The sequence below is a fragment of the Ciona robusta genome, chromosome 7 (genome assembly GCF_009617815.1).
Source record: "Ciona robusta chromosome 7, ASM961781v2".
Taxonomy (NCBI): Eukaryota; Metazoa; Chordata; class Ascidiacea; order Phlebobranchia; family Cionidae; genus Ciona; species Ciona robusta.
The window spans coordinates 6,365,704-6,385,350 of NC_143241.1; the positions used below are offsets into that span (position 1 = coordinate 6,365,704).

At 35.2% G+C, this 19,647-nt stretch overlaps 4 protein-coding genes across 7 annotated transcripts; 1 reads left to right on the forward strand and 3 right to left on the reverse strand.

The window, feature by feature from the left end:
* Window positions 1-172: 172 nt before the first annotated feature.
* On the reverse strand, window positions 173-2,008 carry LOC149734208 (general transcription factor II-I repeat domain-containing protein 2-like). The gene has a single exon (XM_089881273.1). It carries the CDS (start codon window positions 2,006-2,008, stop codon window positions 173-175), a length of 1,836 nt encoding a protein of 611 aa, XP_089737399.1.
* A 469-nt stretch (window positions 2,009-2,477) lies between these two features.
* Window positions 2,478-5,883, forward strand: LOC149734209 (ficolin-1-A-like). The gene is made up of 6 exons (XM_089881359.1): window positions 2,478-2,963; window positions 3,329-3,462; window positions 3,900-3,996; window positions 4,316-4,412; window positions 5,004-5,071; window positions 5,473-5,883. Exons 1-6 carry the CDS (start codon window positions 2,567-2,569, stop codon window positions 5,712-5,714), a joined length of 1,035 nt encoding a protein of 344 aa, XP_089737485.1. The 5' UTR covers window positions 2,478-2,566; the 3' UTR covers window positions 5,715-5,883.
* Window positions 5,884-5,905: 22 nt separating this feature from the next.
* On the reverse strand, window positions 5,906-15,322 carry LOC149734210 (glutamate-rich protein 6-like). 3 transcript variants are annotated; one of them, XM_089881324.1, is made up of 16 exons: window positions 15,124-15,322; window positions 14,396-14,505; window positions 14,115-14,160; window positions 13,524-13,654; window positions 12,907-13,051; window positions 12,328-12,403; window positions 11,695-11,820; window positions 10,847-11,014; window positions 10,649-10,751; window positions 9,912-10,066; window positions 9,303-9,464; window positions 8,843-8,967; window positions 8,017-8,209; window positions 7,577-7,653; window positions 7,107-7,284; window positions 5,906-6,720 (listed from the first exon to the last, which is right to left on the reverse strand). In XM_089881324.1, exons 1-16 carry the CDS (start codon window positions 15,126-15,128, stop codon window positions 6,658-6,660), a joined length of 1,863 nt encoding a protein of 620 aa, XP_089737450.1. In that variant the 5' UTR covers window positions 15,129-15,322; the 3' UTR covers window positions 5,906-6,657. The 3 variants fall into 3 exon arrangements, with proteins under 3 accessions (XP_089737450.1, XP_089737449.1, XP_089737453.1); XM_089881323.1 differs by having other exon boundaries at window positions 5,906-6,723; window positions 15,124-15,319; XM_089881327.1 differs by lacking the exon at window positions 11,695-11,820 and having other exon boundaries at window positions 5,906-6,723.
* Window positions 15,323-16,153: 831 nt separating this feature from the next.
* Window positions 16,154-19,145, reverse strand: LOC149734211 (sphingosine 1-phosphate receptor 3-like). 2 transcript variants are annotated; one of them, XM_089881354.1, is made up of 6 exons: window positions 18,461-19,145; window positions 18,115-18,337; window positions 17,493-17,686; window positions 17,014-17,143; window positions 16,648-16,777; window positions 16,154-16,363 (listed from the first exon to the last, which is right to left on the reverse strand). In XM_089881354.1, exons 1-6 carry the CDS (start codon window positions 18,740-18,742, stop codon window positions 16,246-16,248), a joined length of 1,077 nt encoding a protein of 358 aa, XP_089737480.1. In that variant the 5' UTR covers window positions 18,743-19,145; the 3' UTR covers window positions 16,154-16,245. The 2 variants fall into 2 exon arrangements, with proteins under 2 accessions (XP_089737480.1, XP_089737479.1); XM_089881353.1 differs by having other exon boundaries at window positions 17,469-17,686; window positions 18,461-19,124.
* Between the last annotated feature and the right edge of the window lie 502 nt (window positions 19,146-19,647).

Here is a 19,647-nt window from a genome sequence, read left to right on the forward strand (position 1 = left end):
TTGACGAATATGCTGTTAATAAACAACGATTCTGGAATAGATTAAACTTCGTACTTGCAGAAAAAAAGACAAAGTTTCACAGTTTTTTTTTTATTGAATCATGTCGTGAAAGCATGTTACCGATAGTTAAGAAATGAACGAATGAATGAACGAAAAACGAAAAGTAGGCTATTTATAGATCAATCATGCTTTTTACTTTTGACTTGTGCAGTTGGGATTTCTGTGAAATTATTTTTGTAAAACGAGGTTTCAATTTTGTACAATTAATTCTTAGCACAGCCCCCAGGTGACTATCTGTTAATCTGGTACGAAGTTTTGATTTGTTGATATTCATCACGGAAAACGTCTGCTCACAGAGGTACGTGGATCCAAACAAACAAGCCATTTCTTTGGCATGTGTCAATAGCACGGGATAAGTATCATTGTTCAAGTTTTGATAAAACGTCAACAGCTCTTCGCTTTTGAATTTATCTTTTGCTGTTGTATTTTCCTGCAACTCAATTAATTCAAACTGGAATTTGGTGGGCATTGTTTCTACCGCACATTGAAATGGGTTTCTAAATAATTGAAACTCTGTACTACGGCTTCGAAAGTCATCAAATCTTCTCGAAAATTCATCCAGTAGACGCGTGATTGTTTCGCTATACTTAGTGTTAAAAAATAAATGTCTTGCGGCAGGATTCTCATCTGCAAATTTCGTACACATTGAAAGATTCAAAATATTTTCGTCAAGCAACTGGGATCTAACCAGAACTAACTTTCGTTCTGTTGCTCGGACGTCATCGATCAAGCTTGAAGCCAATTTGCCTTTGCCCTGGAGTTTTAAGTTTAAAGAATTCATTATGGCAGTAATGTCGACCAAAAACGCCAAGTCGCAAAGCCATTCATTTTCTTGAAGTTCGGGGATATCGTAGTTTTTTTCCTTGCAAAATTCAAAGATTTCTTGGCGCAAATGAAAAAATCTGCTTAGTGTTGCTCCTGTACTCAGCCATCGGACCGCGGTGAAATAAACAACATCTTCATGCTCTGAGTTAAGGCTTTCCAAAAACGATTTAAACTGGCGATGATTAAGTCCTCTACTGCGAATAAAATTGACTGATTTAATTACGACATCCATGATATTTTTCATTTGGAGAACTTTCAAAACTAGAGCCTCCTGGTGAATGATGCAATGGTAAGTAATTAATTCTTTGTTTGTTATTTCATTAAACTTGGATTTTAGAAGTGCTACGCAACCTGATCTTTTCCCGACCATAGAAGGAGCACCATCAGTAGTGACTCCCACTAGTTTATTCCAGTCAACGTTATGATGACAAAAGGCACTGCAAATAGCATCAAAGATATCGACACCACGAGTTTGCCCTTTTAAGCTTTGCAAAGACAACAATTCTTCGTGAACTTCAAATTTGTCTGTAATTCCGCGAATGAATATAAGTAGCTGTGCCGTATCGCTCAAGTCGGTGCTCTCATCCAATGCAATAGAAAAATGAGTAAAATTTTCGAGTAATTCATTCATTTGTAAATCAATATCATTACCAATATCTTCAATGCGCCGAGTTACTGTGTTGTTGGAAAGACTAATGTTCGCAAATTTACTTCTCTGTTCCGGACAAAGCAGCTCTACAACTTGAAGCATGCAGTCCCGTACAAACTCACCCTCGATAAAAGGGCGACTTCTTCGAGCAATATTATATGAAACAACATAACTGGCCATTACTGTCGCTTCACTTTCACTTGACATTTTCTTAAACATGTTTTTTTGACTTTTATAAGATGTTTCGAGTGATTTATATTTAGCAATCCTATCATCACCAACCAAATGTTTAAATTTTTCCAAATGCTTTGTTTCATAATGTCGTTTTAAGTTGTATTCTTTTAATACAGGAATAGCCTGCTTGCATACTAGGCATATGCATGCCTGGTCTTTTTGTACAAAGAAGTACGAATGTTGCCACTTTTCTAAAAACTGTCTGTTTTCACTCACTAGTTTTCGCTTCTTTTCGGCCATTTTTACAACCCATGTAAAACTCCTACCAGAGTAACGAGCGTGAAAGGTTGGTTGATGCTGTGACGGTCATAACTATTCTTGTGACGTAACAAAGGCAATGTAGATTATCAGATAAATTAATAAAACGATTTTAGAAGATTTTTTAAAGTAATACGTGCATTTGTGAACGTATCTACGTATGTAAATCGGTAATTATTTAAAGTCCTCTGCGGGCCATTTATTTTGCTCCCGCGGGCCGCAGATGGCCCGCGGGCCGCGGTTTGGGAACCCCTGATTTAATCGCTTCAAAACTACACTGTGTCAAAATGACGGAAACAATAACCAAAACACGAAACAGGAAAGTAAAAAAAAAAACAATATTGTGACATGTACGATTTGATCCAGGGTGCTATTACATATGCGCTGACGCTACTAGGTATGCAACAGAAAGTAGTATTTAATATTGGAAGAAAAAGTTGGGAACAGCAAAAGGGAAAGTAAAATAGAGAAACATCACGACAAAGTTTCGGTTTCAATACAAACAAGAAGAATCGTGCATTTTACATTGCGGTAAACAGGATGAAATTGACAATAACTTATAAATCAGAACCACGAATCGTTATTTCCTTTGAAGTAAGCAAACTACTCACATTTCATGGAAATGTACGAGGTATAGTCTGCGAACAAGTCTGCACAGCCATGAGTGTTTTTAAAGCTCTTATTTTCGCTCTCTTTCTCGTGTCGTCTCACTGCCAGCATGGTCCTCGTCAAGTAGTGTTATCTTGCGGAAATGATGCAACAGAACAAAAAGGAGAGCCGGGGTCTCCTGGAAAGCGGGGGCCACTGGGTGAACGAGGGTTACAAGGACCAGTGGGTCCAAAAGGGGAGACAGGGCAATGTGACCCTAATTGTAGATCGGAGTACAATGAACTTAATGGAAGAGTTCAAAGAATGGAAAGATTAATGGAAGTTCACTGTAAGTTGGTTGCCATATGTGTGAATGAATAAATAGATGTAGCCTAACTTGCTTTATCCTCTCGGGGCGGGGAAACGACAGTTGTTATAACACGGATGTACTGTATCATGCATGTCGGCCCAGGTTATAAGTTACCACGTATGTAACTTTATAAGTGATTTGTTTTTTTTCGGTATGGGTGATAATTTAGATAGCCCATTAGTGTAAAGAAGCATATAGGCACCCAATGGCAGCAGTGACGAGCCTTCAACGCGTGACCTTGTGGTAAGACTGGGCTGGCGGGCTAACTATTGTGCCACGTCTCCAGTTGTGTTAAAAATGTATTGCTTGAGTGTCGTTTTATTTCTGAACTCGTTTTATTTCAGCTTTACCTAAAAGCTGTAGAGAGGCATTTCTTTCTGGACAAAATAGAAGTGGCTTGTACAATATATACAACCCGAGGAACAGACAATACCTTGAGGTTTACTGCGATCAAACAACAGATGACGGTGGTTGGTTGGTAAGTTTGGTATACTTCCTGTATTACATTAGCCTACAGCCCTAAACTAAGAGTCTCTTGACTAAAGGTACAACGTTTAGTGCTTGATACTGCTAATTTCGGGCGTGTGTGACATTGGTCACTGAACAGTTTTTTCCAACCCAGTGGTCACTTAATCAAACAATGAGATTAACTCACAAACTTATACTATATAAGTCGAACCATGGCCTACTAAAGATATCTTTAGTAGGCCATGGTGGAACTAACGAGTGTATGGAATATAACACCCGCGTTTTATGATCGTCGTTTGCTAAACCGCGCGAGGATAAATAATGGTAATTCTCAAGGAGAAAGGCAGGCACTAACAACTATGCCATGGCTCTGGACAACGAAAACTGTACACTTCGAAAAGTAGTAAACCATGCGAGAATAAATAATCCTCATATTTTGTTTTGCAGGTTTTCCAGCGAAGAACTGACGGGTCTGAGAATTTTTATCGAACATGGGAGGATTATAAAGAAAAATTTGGAAATCTGACCAACGAATTTTGGCTCGGTATATATATATTTCATACTATAGGAACCTAAAATCGCACACAAAATTGTTTTACTATAAAATTTCCTTTGCTATAGTATCAGCTATATGGCAATTGTAGGTTGGAATAAGATTGGATATGTTTTTGTATTGTAATTTCTTGTCCAATTTAGCAGTAAACGAAGAATATTTACAGATTAATATTACCGTAAGCTTTGCAATTATAAAATAGCGTTGTTAGTTGTTCAAAACACGGTCAGAAAATGTGGAATTTCGGTGCTAACAATATCCCATCTTACCCCACAGTACTATGTACGAGAAGTTTTGTTTTATTCATTAGGAATGGAACATCTGCATGCCTTGCTGGCAATTGGAAGTTACGAGCTGAGAATAGAATTAAAAGATTGTGCGAATGTTCGAAAGTACGCTAAATACAGGTGACAAAAATGCGGTTAAAATCCATATACGAAATAAATACCTATTTTATCAAAAAAGTTTTGTACTTCTGTTTTCACCTTTATAGCCGTTTAGCGTGTTCAAATATATAGGTACACTGAATAGCTATATCGTATGTTGTTTAAATAACTGTAACTTTTTCGTTTATTAAATCTTACAACTGCGCGCTTCGTATAGTAGGATGGGGAAATATGGGACACCTTATCATTCTATCATTCTGTTATCTCGTCACATTCGAAAGTAAACAAAGAAAATTCAAATAAATAAAAAATTGTATTCTCAAGACTCCTATAGAACATTGGTAATTGTTTAAAACACGATCACGATATTTGGAAATCATGTGCCAAAAGTGTCCCATCTTACCCCACAGTACTATATCACAACTGAACATTCGTCTGTCTTTGTCCTGCCACACGATGATAAATAAGTTACATACGTGGTAACTCTTAAGCGGACACGAGGTGTGTAAAATGGAACACCCGCGTTATACTGACTGTCGTTGCCCTGCGACGCGTTCAAAATTAAGTTACATCAATTAATTCGGATAAAATAGAGTTTAAATTGTTTTACAGTGTGTTTTCCATCGGGTCAGAGCAACAAATGTATAAGTTAACAGTTTCTGGATATTCGGGTAATGCAGGTAAGTCCATGAAAAAAAAATTATATAGTAATAGGGTGGGAGAGAAGATGGAACATTCAACGAATTATAAAGCCGTATCCTCACGACTCCCATATAAGACCATCGTTAATTGTTTAAAATCAAGATATTTAAGTATAGTAGGGTGGGGGAAGATGGGACACATTTTCATTCTGTTTTCTAGTCACATTTAGTAGTAAGCAAAGAAAATTCAAAGAATTATCAAACCGTATCCCCCCGACTCCCATAGACCGTTGTTATTTGTTTAAAACACGATCAGGATATTTGGATATTATGTGCAAAAGGTGTCCCGCTTCCCCTACCCTACTATATTATGTGCTAAGGTGTCTCATCTGCCTCCACCCTACTATACTTTTATAAATCTATTAACCTTATATTTACAGGCGATTCAATGGCGTACCACAACAACCGGCCCTTTAGTACTAAAGATAACGATAACAGCGCTACAGGCAGGTGTGCAATGACAGCGCATGGTGCATGGTGGTATCAGCGATGTTACCACTCCAATTTAAATGGGGCTTACCTGAATTGCCAAACCACAACCGATAGAGCAGCGAGCTGGAACACATTTCACGGAACAAAGTATTCCCAGGAATTTATTGAGATGAAATTCAGGCCCATCTAGTTAATCTTGGGATTAGGCCGTTGTTGTGTATACATGTAGATCATAATATAGTCATTTGCAAATCACAGCTGTTTTTAAAGTTCTTTAACTATATCACAAAGCTAATATTTGTTCTGAAAAAGAAACCATTTAAGTAAAATTTAACAAAATAAAGTCATTCATTCATTTACCCACGTTAATGCTAGAATGAATAAGTGATATTTAATTTATTATCAGAAAGTGAAACATATAGTACTGTGGAGTAAGATGGGATAGCTTTAGCTTTAGATCCAATATTTTTTAATCGTGTTTGAAATAAGTAACAACGTCATTTAGAGTCGTGGAAATACGGCTATAATTTCATAATATTCTTTGTTTACTACCAAATGGAAGAAAATGGTATAAAAACCTGTTCCTTTTTACCCCACCCTACTATAACACGACTTATTACCTCTTGCAATCATAATGTCGGAAATAGTTATGTTAGATTACAAAATAATTCGATATAATGGGAAACGAACACTGACGCACAATTATAACGCTATGAATAACACGCAATATATCGGCAGGTAATTTCACAAGTAGCCTAATTGAAAACAACATACATATGTATATAAGCAAATATAGTAGGTTGGTGAAGATAGGACACCCTTTCATTCTAATTTCCCATTCCATTTGGGAGTAAACAAAAATGTAAGACTTATAAAACCGTATTCTCACAACTCTTATATACTGTTGTTGGCTGTTTAAAACAGGATCAGGATATTTGGACATTATGGGCTAAAGGTGTCCCATCCAGCACCACAGTACTACATAGTATTAACACTATAGAACACAGTGGCCATGTCTCATGTTTGCAATACAAATTAGCAATAAGGATGGTCAAAGCAATTAGATTGTAGCATGGTAAATCGAGAAAATAGGAAAACGACAGTTTCAAAATAAACTTTTAAAAACAAAAAAATCAGTTTACAATAACGGCAGGTATAACTGAGTTGTCTCTTATGGAAGATTCCAGGTTCTTGGCCTGCTGTAATAAAAATATCATTATCAATAATAATAATCTAAATAAATATTCACTCACAAATTTATATGTGGTAACTTGTAAGCGGGGACGAGGTGTATGAACAAAGACAACAAGTGTTATAAAAAATGTCCTGGCCCGCGAGGGTAAATAAGTTTCATTCATATTTTTTCTCTACAATTATAGTAGGAAAGATCAAAAAAACAATTCAAACTAATAGACAGAATATACAAATGACAGCAGTGATTTATATGATAAATCAGTTGCAAAAAAGTTAATGCAAAAATAATTAATATTAAAAAAGATTTAAGCCAAAATTTGAATACCATAGCTAGAAATTTTAAAAATCAAAAAATATTTTTCTCTAAAAATAGGTATAGTGTTTTTACCTTTATTTGTCTTTTGCTTTTAGTTTGTTTAACCTTGGTGTCTTTATTTGTATTAGGTTGAACCGATATCCTTATGTCACTTCCCATTTTGTTCGTCAAGTAGTTTGGTAATCTCAGTTTTTCCACACGTGGAGATTTAGAAAACTTCATAATGTTATTCATGCGTTCCATGATGGACCTAACAATTGGATGAATGTAACTTGCTTTTTTCTCTTGTGGCGGGAAAATGACAGTCTTTTAACACAGGTGTTCTGTTTCATACACCTTGTGCCTTCTTACGAGTTACTATGTACGTAGTTTTGTAAATAATTGCTTTTCTATATTGCTGACAGTTTAGACAACCTATTACTGTTTAAGCAATTACCATTAGGTGTCTTGCCCAAGGACATATACGTCCACTGTATTAGCAGCGACGAACCTTGAATCTGTAACCTCTGGATTAATAGGCAAGCACACTGAAATACACTTACTGTATAAAGGTGGTTTTCTCATGAAGTGAGATTATGTCTGCATCTAATGGGTCCAATCTTGCCAATGAATTCTTAAGCTGTAACAAATATATATATATATAAACTTAAGAATCTGTAAAATTTTCTTTTTTGTGTAATAATTTTTATTATTTTTTTCTTTGGTATATCAATAAGCGTGTTTTAACACTGTTGTTTTACCATTACGACTCGCCTTTTCACTTTTATAACTTCTCCATTTATGCATCTAATTAAAAAGACAAAAAAATTCATTCATTCAAATGCTAAAAAAAGGTTTTAAATTAAAACAGAACACTGTGTTATAACAACTGTCATGTTCCGGCCACGCGAGGATAAACTAAATACCATTAATTTAGTCATTCACATACAAACCCTTCAAATAAAAAAAAACACGAAAAGACAAAAAATATTAAAAAACAAACCCTTAATCGACACCCCACATTAAATCTAACGCTTCTTTTTGCGTCAGAAAATGTAACGTGGATATTTTCTTGGGACACAATTCGTATTCCAACTTGTCTGTTCAAACCGCATACGATTGGTTGAAATGGAGGGGCGTGTACGTGCGTCTGCGTATTTTTCCATTTCCATTTCTTGATTCTTTCACCATTGGGACTACATAACATAAAAAAAAGATTTTTTTTTATTTTTATTTTTTTTAGTTGAATGAATGAATGAAATTTATTTCATCTCTTCGTCGACGATAACGAGGAACGGGAGAGTTTACAAAAGCGAAAAGACTGGTAGCATTGGTAAAACAACATTTGTTAAAACATGCTTATTGATAAGAAAGAAAAAAATAATGCTGTAGTAGATAAAATGAGTGACCGTTACACCCTACAGACGATACAATAATTTCCTATATATCTCTTCAAATACAGTAACTAAGATAAGGATAATTAATAAAATAAGAGAAGGGAACTAGCAGCAAAACGACAGTCGTTAAAACACGCTGTGTTTAAAAACTACTTGAATAAAATGGTAGCTGCTAAACCCACAATTCAGTGTAAATTAACTCATATTAAGTTGTATTTAATTAGAACAAAATGAGTAATTGAAAGAAAAGCGTGTGTAAAAAATAAAATAAATTTATTGCCAATTAATACTTTAACCAGCATTGTAACAGTTGTGTATTATTTTTCACACTCACGGGTGTTCTGTTTTACACACCTGGTGCCCCATTACAAGCTACCACGTTTGTAAATTTGTGTAAATTTAATATAAAAACTTAATAAATAAAACACTAACTTGAAATATTCTCCTCCAATAGAAGATAGGTTGATTCTAACTGCTCCATTAGGATGATAACATGTACATTTGCCATTGGGTTGAAATATGGCCTGTATACATGGGAACTCTCCTGGGTCTTTATCCTGTATTGAAAGTATATAGAATAAAATTTTGCAATTGAAAATTTGCTGGCTTATAAAGTTTTGTAAATATTAAATATAAGTGTTTCATATATTTTAATTTTTTTTTAATTCATAACAATTTTTTTTAACAAAAAGTTTATATAAAAAAAAATCGCTAAAAAGAATTTAACCACTGTCGTTGCCCCACCAAGCGAGAATAAAACAAGTTACATATGTGGTAACTTGTAAGTGGGCACGAGTTGTATGAAACAGAACACCTGTGTTATAACGACTTTTGTTGCCCCATCACACAGGAATAAAACAAGTTTTATTAATTCATTTAAGTCATATCTCACCTCATGTAACATAAAGATAGGCTTCCCAGCATTTTCACTTGCAACAATAGAAATAGCAATATTTCCTGATGGGTACCATATATTTCCTGTTCCATCGGAAAACACAGCAAGAAATAATGAGCCATTGTCGTAATATCGTTCAACAAATATGTGCTCATGGGGCTGCAAGAAATGATTAGACATTATCAATATATTTTCTTTATATACTATACAACCATACAACAGTTCAATTAACAAGTAAAAACATTTAAATTTAAAAATGGAAAAAAATCTTAAAAAACGAACTAGAAAACAAAGTTTATAGTGGTAGATAGGGGTTAGCGGCCTGCCTTTAGCCCAGAGAGGTTCTGTGCTTGGCACTGCTAGGAGCAGACGCCCTTGAGCAAGCAAGACACTTAATGGCAATTACTGCAACCCAGTGGCCCCTTATGGGTTGTCTAAGTTGTCAGCCGTACATTACAACAAAAAAATCTTTTAAAATATATTACTATTTATCTAGCATTCCAGCACCAAGTGTAGGAAAAAGAACATCTGTATTATAACGACTGTCACTGCCACGCGAGGATAAATTAGTTACATTCATTTATTCAAGATCATATATATACTTACTCTGCCACTTGCGATTGCGGTTTGTGCATCTTGTATTATAAATTCCTCGACAGGTTCATTTACTTGTGGTGGGGTTATTGGGCGAATGGTCCAGCCCTCTTCCATGCATTTCTCAGATGATAACGAATAGTTTACGGTTTTTAACTGCCGAGCAACTGTATGGACATAAGGTAGATTAAATAATGTATTATAGTAGGGTGGCGTAAAACAGGACATTTTTTTAACAAATTATATACCTGTGGCCTCACCACATTAAAAGCGATGTTATTTGTTTAAAACAGATCAGGAAATATGGGACCTAGGTACTATCGGTATCTAATTTTTCCCCGCAGTACTATTTAATTCAATTTGTCAAAAATGGTTCATTAATATAAAAATTCTTACTTAGAGTTAGACACATGGAAATTTGTAAGCTAGCACGAGGTGTATAAAACAGAACACCCATGTTAGCTTCTAAATTGCCCTGCCACGCTAGAATAATAAGCAACAATAATTAATACTGTTATCCTCAATTTCACTTTACATGAAACTACTGGTAACTTTACCCTAATCCAGTGATTTCCAAACTGGGGGTTGTATCAAAATTTCAGGGGTCACTGAGAATATACGATCTTTACACAAAGTACTACATATATTGTACTATTAGTCGTAAGGGGTCCGGGAAATTTTAGGAGAAAAAGGGGTCACAAGCCAAAAAGTTTGAGAAATCCTGTGTTAAACAAATTGTAACAACTTACAAGCATAAAAGTTAGTTTGATTTGTAGGAATTGTTTGTTTTTGTCTTTCAACTTCACGAGCCCTCATTCGTTCAGCAGCATGTTCTTTTGCTATCTTACGCTCCTGTAAATAAAAACACACACTTAACGACAATTGATTCACTAATGGGTCACTAATGTGTCAGCCATTAATAAAAACCCACAAAATATTCCACTAACTTGTTGTGAGCCATATGCAGCATGAGGTTCAATATCAATCAATGTATCTGATTGACTGCTTTGTTCACTTTTCTCTCGTTCTTTCGCCGCTTCTTCCAATAAATTGTTAAAATAAGTTTGATCTTCCGGTTTCATGGTTTCCCAGTCAACACTTGAAGATGCTTTGTCCTGTTAAAATATCAAATATTCAAATGTATGTCTGTGTAGTGACCTTGCTTTTTTAAAAAAATTAAATGTATTCTGTCAAGAGAACGATTGTGTATGTAAATTTGGTTTATAATATTATTCCCCCATTTATGGGTTGTTTTCTTTATGCACACTTTTCTTTCTTTAACTTGGAAAATAGTTAAATGCAAATTGCTCATTGTTTGTCTGCTAGGTGTAGCGACCACGCTTCTTTCTTTCAATTAAATGTAAACATGTTTTTGACTGTAAGTGTGTTTTAACAACTGTTGTTTTGTCGCTTTATCCCTTTTTTCTTTTTTTTTAAATGTTCGCTACCGTAATAGAAGAGACAAATAAATATTACTATTATTAATTGTAATTTAAACTCAAATGTATGTCTGAGTAGTGATCACATTTCTTTCTTGAATGTAAAAATATTTTTAACCCTAAGCATGTTTTAACAATTGTAGTTTTGTAGCTATATCATGTTTTTGACATTTTTCTAAAAAGACACAAATGGTTTAACTCCGAGTAGCCCTACCCAACAAAAAACAACAAAAGAAAAATAATTTTCCTAGCTGTTTACCTTAATATTTAGTGTTTTGTCGCCATATTCTGTGTTTTACCTTTTATAAAACAGCACTAATAAAAACAATTCTCCCAATAATAATTCAAAATAGTACTTTAATATTGTCATAATCCACTTTATGTGCCTTAGATTCCGGTTTATATTGAAGTATATAAGGAGCTCCAACGCTTGATACCTCAGTTGTTGGTGTATGGGAACCCATGGTGTCTAATATGTTCATCTGCAGCAGCAAGATCAATTTAATGCTTAACGTAATTGAATGAATAAATGTAACTTGCTTTATCCTGGAAAGCTGGGGCAAGGACAGTCGTTACAACACGGGTGTTCTGTTTTGTACACCTCATTTTGCTTACGAGTTACCGCATGTGTAGTTTTTTATGCTATATGACTGATAAATTGGACAACCCATTTTGGACCACTGCTTTGGGGCAAATACACATAATTGCATGGTATGACAGTATGATACCAAGTATTTTCTGGTTAGCAGGCAGGTGCTTAACTAATGCACCATAGCACAGGTACAATATTTGAATGTTTGTTGTTCAATACATAATCAACAGTTTACTTTCTGTTTCGGTCAGTCTCGATACAAACATGACAGCCCATGTGTAAAATACAACTTTTATTTCATTTAATTCAGTTTAAAAAACCAAAACCACCTTTAGTGATGAAGGTAGAATGTAAGTAGTCGTAATTAGGTTTCCTATTTTATTATACAATATGTCACCTCAGCAACTGGGTTGTCGTCCATCACAGAAGAATCAATATTCAAACTCTGACTTAACCCGCTTGCTGGGCTCTTGCTGTAAATAAACACAAATTTATTTAACTTTTCCACTAAGTTAATATCTTAAGGTGGTGTTTTTGTGGTATCGCTAACAATTTGGGTTTGAGCAATTGTCAATAAGTTTCTTACCCAAGAACACACACACCGACAAAACCTGGTATTATAAAAAATAAAATCCAGCGCTGTAGCACAGTTGGTTAGCACGCATGCCTCTAATCTAGAGATTATGGGTTCAAGGCTCGTCACTGCTACCAATACCGTTTTGAACTTATGTGCCTTTGGGCAACACACTTAACGGCAATTGCTTCAACCCAGTGGTCACTAATAGGTTGTCAAAATTGACAGCCATACATAAAAAAATTAAATAAAAACAATCACCTAAAAAGTTACATAATTCGTAAGCTGGCACGAGGTGTATGAACCAGAACACCCGTGGGCCGTGCTATAACGACTGTCATTTTCCAGCCACGTGAGGATAAAGTAATTTACATTAATTTAATCAAAATGTTAATGCTTCACCTTATCCTGTCATTAATTGGATGATTTTGTCCATCATTAGACTCCATGTCTTCAGTTGTTGAGATTTCAGTTTCATGACCATCCTCATGAACTTTTAACACAGCTTCAATGTTTTGTTCATTCTCTGATAAAGACCCGTTAGTTTCTGTGAAAAAAATACTTTTTTTTATCAACAAAACATTGTTTTTCTGTTTATCAAAAAACAATTAACAAAATTTAGTTTAACACAGTATATACATATATGTTTACAATTCCTATGATCATCAAATTTTTTTATTAGAAGGATTAACAAAAATTTGTTTAAATGTTCATCAACAAAATACTGAACAACAGTTGACCAGGTAATTAATAAAAAAATGTTTATAAATTTAATGCATTGTAAAGGTTTAAAAGACGTAAAAATTAACCAATCAAACAAAATGAAACTAGTCCCCAATGGTAGCAGTATCGGGTATCGAACCGGGTATCCTTTGGTTATGACGAGAATTCACAGGCATAGACACTAAACAAAAAAAATAAAAATTTCAAATTTTAAACTTATAAAAAAAAATTCGCACCTGTAAAAAAATTCACACAAAAAAATTAAAAATTTTAAACTAATAAAAAAAGATTTGTACCTGTATCAATGTGTATTTCAGTTTGTAGCAGACAACTTTCTTCAGTTTGCATCTCAACTGATACGGCAATAAATTCTTCCCCATTATTTCTAATACTGCGCGTCACAACTGTGGTGTCTGGGTTGCCGTGTCTGAGATATTGATCATAAATGGATGGTTAACTATGGGCTATTCTTCAAGTAAGAACATTCGAAAATAGAAAATTCAGATTCCATTTGGATAAGAGACTGATGTTGCCATTCGGAATTAGTTGGACTAGATTTTTATTACGTGAAAAGCTGGTTATAATAATAATAATAATGTAGTAATTAATTTTATTTGTATTTTTAATTAAGGTAGCAAAGATAAAAAAAATGGGTAAAAGAAAAAGAATTTCGTGACAAAACGATAGTCGTTTAAACACAATTAATAACAAATTTACATTTAGTCACAAAAAAGAAGCGTGGTCGCTACCCCTAGCAGACGAACAACGAGACATTCATGTTTATTTAGTTCCCAAGTTGTAATAAAAACGTACCTAAACACACAGTCTATAAATAAGGGATAATAGTGTGAACCAAATATCTTATATAAATCAATGCATTGTCTCACCTTGTATACAAGTCATCATTGCCATTGAGTTCCTTTGCCTCAATATCTACAAGTAAAAAAATATTACATTTACAAATAAAAAAAATGTTTGCGTGATGCACACTTTTAATTGTTATTTTCAAAAATTAGGAAAATATTTTTATATATTTAGTTGTGAGAATACAGTTTTATATTTCTTTGAATGTTTTTTGTTTACTACCTAATAGGATGAGAAAATAGAATGAAAAGGTGTCCCATCTACCCCACCTTACTATACATGTTACATTAAGTTTAGTATTTACCTGCATTTGATTTTGTCATCAATTCTTCAACTCCCACACTTCCAGTTTCTTGTTCATGTCTCTTCATGTTTTCAACAGTAAGAGAGGTGTGGGTGGGCTGCTCCTCATTACTGATAAACAATAAGAACAACATTATTACACAGTCTGCAGAGTATGGTATGTACACACAATTTTGTTTACAAACTTTTGGTTATGTACACCATAATTTGTCCCATGCACGCCAATTAATTAAACAATGAACCAAATCTGTATTAAATTAAGTAGGGTTTCCTAAAGTGACTTGCAATTGTGTGTGCTTTGAACACCAATTTTTAATGATAGCACACAAAATCGGACACGAAAAATAACCGTCTTGTATGCAAAGATCTTATCAGGAACTGACATATTCTGTAAAGTGGGTTATTGCCTTTTAATTTGCACATTATCACTATAGCTGTTTCTGACAGTGGTGGACATTCAAGGGCAGAAAATAGTGGGACAGTTTAGTGTGCCTGCCTCTAGACCATAGGTTATGGATTTGAGACTCAACGCTCCTACCATTGTGGGCATGTAAGTAATGTTTGCTGGCAAGACTCTTTACAGTTATTTGTTTTACAGAACACAGCAACATAATAGATTATATATTTGGCAGAATTTAAAAAAAAAATATTTGTGTGGAAAACTATTATACAATTGCTTTAAATCAGCGCTTTATTAACACAAATTTCATACAAAGTTTTTGTACGAACCTCATGATTACTGTTTTATTTTAAACTAGCAGGTAACTTGATTCATGATTCGGTGTTCAAGTAGTTCTAATTTCATGCTAAAGATTAACCCAAACTTGTTTCACCGAATAAATTATTCGGTTTTATCTTCCGCGGCAAAATAGATAACCTTGCTTGGATATTGGTTTCTATGGAAATGATACTGCCTGCTAGCGGTCAGAATATTACAAGCAAATGCATACACATAGAAACCTGTACATGTGTTAGGCAGATTTGGCATACTTGCTTCAAAACATGTTAACATGTGTTTTGGAATAAAAAGTTTGAGTTTTCAGTTTCACCAACCAATTGTCCAAGGCGCGTGGCACTGAACAATTACACGTTATTTCGCCTAAAAGGGTCTAAATGAGGACAAACTCAAAACCAAGGCAGTTTAGTTTTGTAATGACAAATTAGGAACCACAAAACGACAAAATCAGTCGACCAACTGGTCACAGTATCAGGTTTATATTTTCTCTTAATTTAATATAGCGATACTTTAGCCTTTAATTAACCCCAATCAAGCAACGTAAATGCTTGGAGTACGTAACGTTAATTCCCTGATTAGAGTAACCGCTTTAAGAAGTTAATACCATAGTATACTTCAGTACAGGCTACTATAATATTATGGTAATACCCCGTTCGACTTTGTATCTTGTCTCGTGATCATATTTATGACTACTCTGTATGAAGACATGCATGCGTGCACGAACGCACCAAGCATCAACATATAAGGTGCGCAATAACATTTCCGGATTTTCCGCGTCACAAGGTGTCAAATGGTGAAATCTCCTGCCAACTGCTGAATAACTAAAGGGTAAAGTTTAAACTGACACTTTGTTGACCCATTGTGTATGTTGAACCTTTGACATCGTTTCTGCTTTTTCGTGCCAAAAGGTTAACTTATTAGCGGTGCTTGTTTTCTAATTTCTTCGAACCAGTAATATAACGTTGGTTGATGTTTTGACATAAATATGATGAAACAAACTGTAATGTATTATGCAACAAAAAATAACCTCCATATATTAATATGTATTACGCCACGTTCAATAGGCGGCGTGTAAAAATAGTTTAACAAGATATTTTCAAGAATATGCCGGCATATCAGTTGCTGAGCAAATCACTTGACTTGCTACCCCTCGAAGATGTCTTCGGTTTTGAATGCGTCTTCCGTCTCACGGATCTATTTAACGAAGTAGTGGACGCCCAGTGTGAACCAGATCTATAAAACAGTTATATAAAAAGTGCACCCACAGAATATATCGTGGCATGCTGTAGGGTACGATGGGACATGTCATTTTCTATTTTCGCGTCCACTTTTGTAGCAAAAAAGAATATACTGCATTATATAACCGTAGTCCTAAGACTCTTAAAGAACGTTGCTAAATGTTATAAGATCAAAAAGTTAAGGGATTTTAGTTCTAAAGTATATCCCATCTTTTTACAATATGTACTGTATATATAAAAATACACAAAACATAGTATATATAGGAACATTGTACTAACATTGATCCACTGAAAAGTCCACACATAACAACACGCTTTGCTGTTTCTCGCATCTTTGGAAGTCGAATTGAATAAATGATTGGATTGAGCAGAGAGTTTATCACCGTTGGAACCAGGGCGTAATCAAAAGCTGCAAAAAGGTTAGGTTGTAAAGTACGTGTGTACATGGGCTTTATTTAATACCTTGTATGGTATAGGCTTAATACAGCAGCATTGTATGGGGTGAGCTCAATACACTGTATTAAGTACTACGGCCTATAGAGATATTTATATAGTGGTAGGCGTGTGAATACGCTTAAAACATTGTATAAACTATATATACAGTATAAAGGTCATGATCCAAGTAATTTGAATAAACAAACATACCTTTCTGTAGTAACTTGACAGGTTTCGTTATCACGATATCCGCAATGAATAATGCAACTACTGGCAACCAGCAAAACGCGAAGATGCCTAAAGTGATTGCCAACGTTTTCGCAAGGTCGAGCTCCCGTTTCTAAAAATAATGTAAGCCGATAATGCTCTTGTAAATCTCAGTTTTATGTCAGTGTCAAGTGTTATGTGAATTGTTGGCATTATGCAACGAAATAGCGGATGCGTTCGCAATACCGGATACAATTTATGACGCGTTTCCCATCATACAGGTGACCGAAGGAACGTGCTTTACGTCCAATTTCCGATCACATACAACCCGAAAAACCAGACAGTAACTGCACGACTCACCAGCTGCCTACTTGGACGCACAACATTTTAATTAACGAGGAGCATTTTAAGGTCACCCTAAAAACAGACGCAATGAACGCAAGACAAATATAACGTACCTTAAACTTAGGGTCGGCACTCACATGGTTGCTGTGTTTATGCCTTTCGAAAGTTTTCTTCTTCACGATGCGGAATAGGGCGGAATAAAAGCCAGTCATTATGACCACGGCGAGTAGAAAATACACGACGCCAGTTACTATATAGGACTTGGTGAATGGCTCAAACGACTGAGAACACTGGCCACATATTGACTCGGCCTCTTTACAAATGCACAAACCTTAAAAGAAAAAATTCTATGTAATAAAGTTAGAGTTTCAAATATATAATATTATATAAGTAACGCGTGTAATCGAATTATAACATACAGTATAGGGATAGGGGGACGGAACACCAGCATCGGCACATATATAGCATCCAAATACAGTCTAATGAATTTGTAAGGATAAGTACCGTTTTACCCGAGCTTATATTACGTTTTTTTTTTTTTTTTTTGTTGTTACTATCGGTATGTGTAATTGTCTTTAAACGTGACTTAGGTCGCCGGCAGTACTTTGTTAACGACTGTATATAGTGGTGACAGTTATTGTTCTGGCCGGACACGTCCGGTATTAAGCAACAACACTATTTATGACGTAACACTTCCAGTTCTTATACCGGAAATAAGACAAAGTTTAAACGGTTTCTTATTCAAGTAAACATTCTTACCGTTATTTCTGCAGCAATAGTTTGCTTGACATGACCAACCAACTAAAGGAACTATTAGGAACATAATAAAAGAAACAGCCCACGAAATTGCAATCAACAGAATTATAACTTTTCTGCTTAATATTCTGTTGTACTTCGCGTGCTCAGCGATCCTTAAATATCGATCGAATGAAACCAATAGTAAACTGTTGATTGACGCGATGAAAGTTACAACTGCCATGCCCTGTGCAAAAAATCACGTAAATAGATTATAATAACCTTAAATCACCCAGTCCAAAAACTAAGTAAATAAAAATATTTTTTTTTCCGTTGTTAAGTGTTTATAACGTCTATATATGTATCCTACCTTTAACGCTACCCGTGACAGTGGTGATGAACCAACCGGCAGAAATATCGCGAGAATCACCTCAATTCCCGACAGCAAATCGGCGCTCGCAAGACTAGCAATAAACCAATATGGCGGCTTCCGTAGGCTTACGGGCCCTTTGATTATCGCGAGTAGAATGATCATATTTTCCACGACAGTAAATACCGATATAACACAAGCTACAGCTTCTGCTATTGACAACGATCTTGGGGTAGTGTTGTTGCAGAATTCTAAGTTCGCATTAGTTTCGTTGAAGTTCATCGTGATGTGTATAATATTCACGGTATATTCATTCCACTCTGACCTAGTTTCTAACGTCCTAAACCAGTACAAAAAGTGAGCATTAGAAGAAACTGCTGTTACCCTGATAAAGACAGCCTGAATAAGACGTCCAACGTCGGTAATGTAAACTACGTAAACCAACACAGAAAGTGAGCATTATAACTGTTATTTTACCCTGAAGAAGGCAATCTGAATAAGACGTCGAACTTCGGTCAGCAAAATTCTTGCCGAAAGAGCCAAAGTACAAGTATGATATAGCTGTACCTTTATAAGAACTGCTTTAATTGGCGGCGTATTTATATCTCAGACACCCGACACCTAAGCATATCACACGCCCTCGAATACGTTCCTTGTTTGGGACTGAGACGTCTCCTTTACAGTCGGTGCTTCTCACTGATTTCCCGTACCTCATGCACGCATGTAATATCCGCCAACAACAACATTCTAATGCGACATTGCGTCATTTTCTTGGGGCAAACTTTGACCAATGCTAAACACGCACCTCACATTACCGAACGAAAACACTTGTTGTTGATGTTTATGCTATACGTTCTTACACAACACCAATGCAATTGTTAAGAGCTGCTGAAAGCGTTTGCCAGCAAACAATTAAAGGCAAAGCGGATGTATTAAAGTGTTAAATTACGAATTCCAATCAACAGCGTTCTATTGGCTGCAACAGCAACGCTTTTTAACTGACACTCTTTCTCTCACTTTTATCCATAGCGTTTTCTAACAACTGTTGTTTTGTTATTAATTCTCTTTCTTCATTCTTTAAAAAAACACGATAATCGTTTTCGAAAAATTGAATAGTAAAGACAAAGATTATGTTATATGTTATGTTCCATAGAAAAAAGAAATTTCATTAACTACTGGTGCTGAGC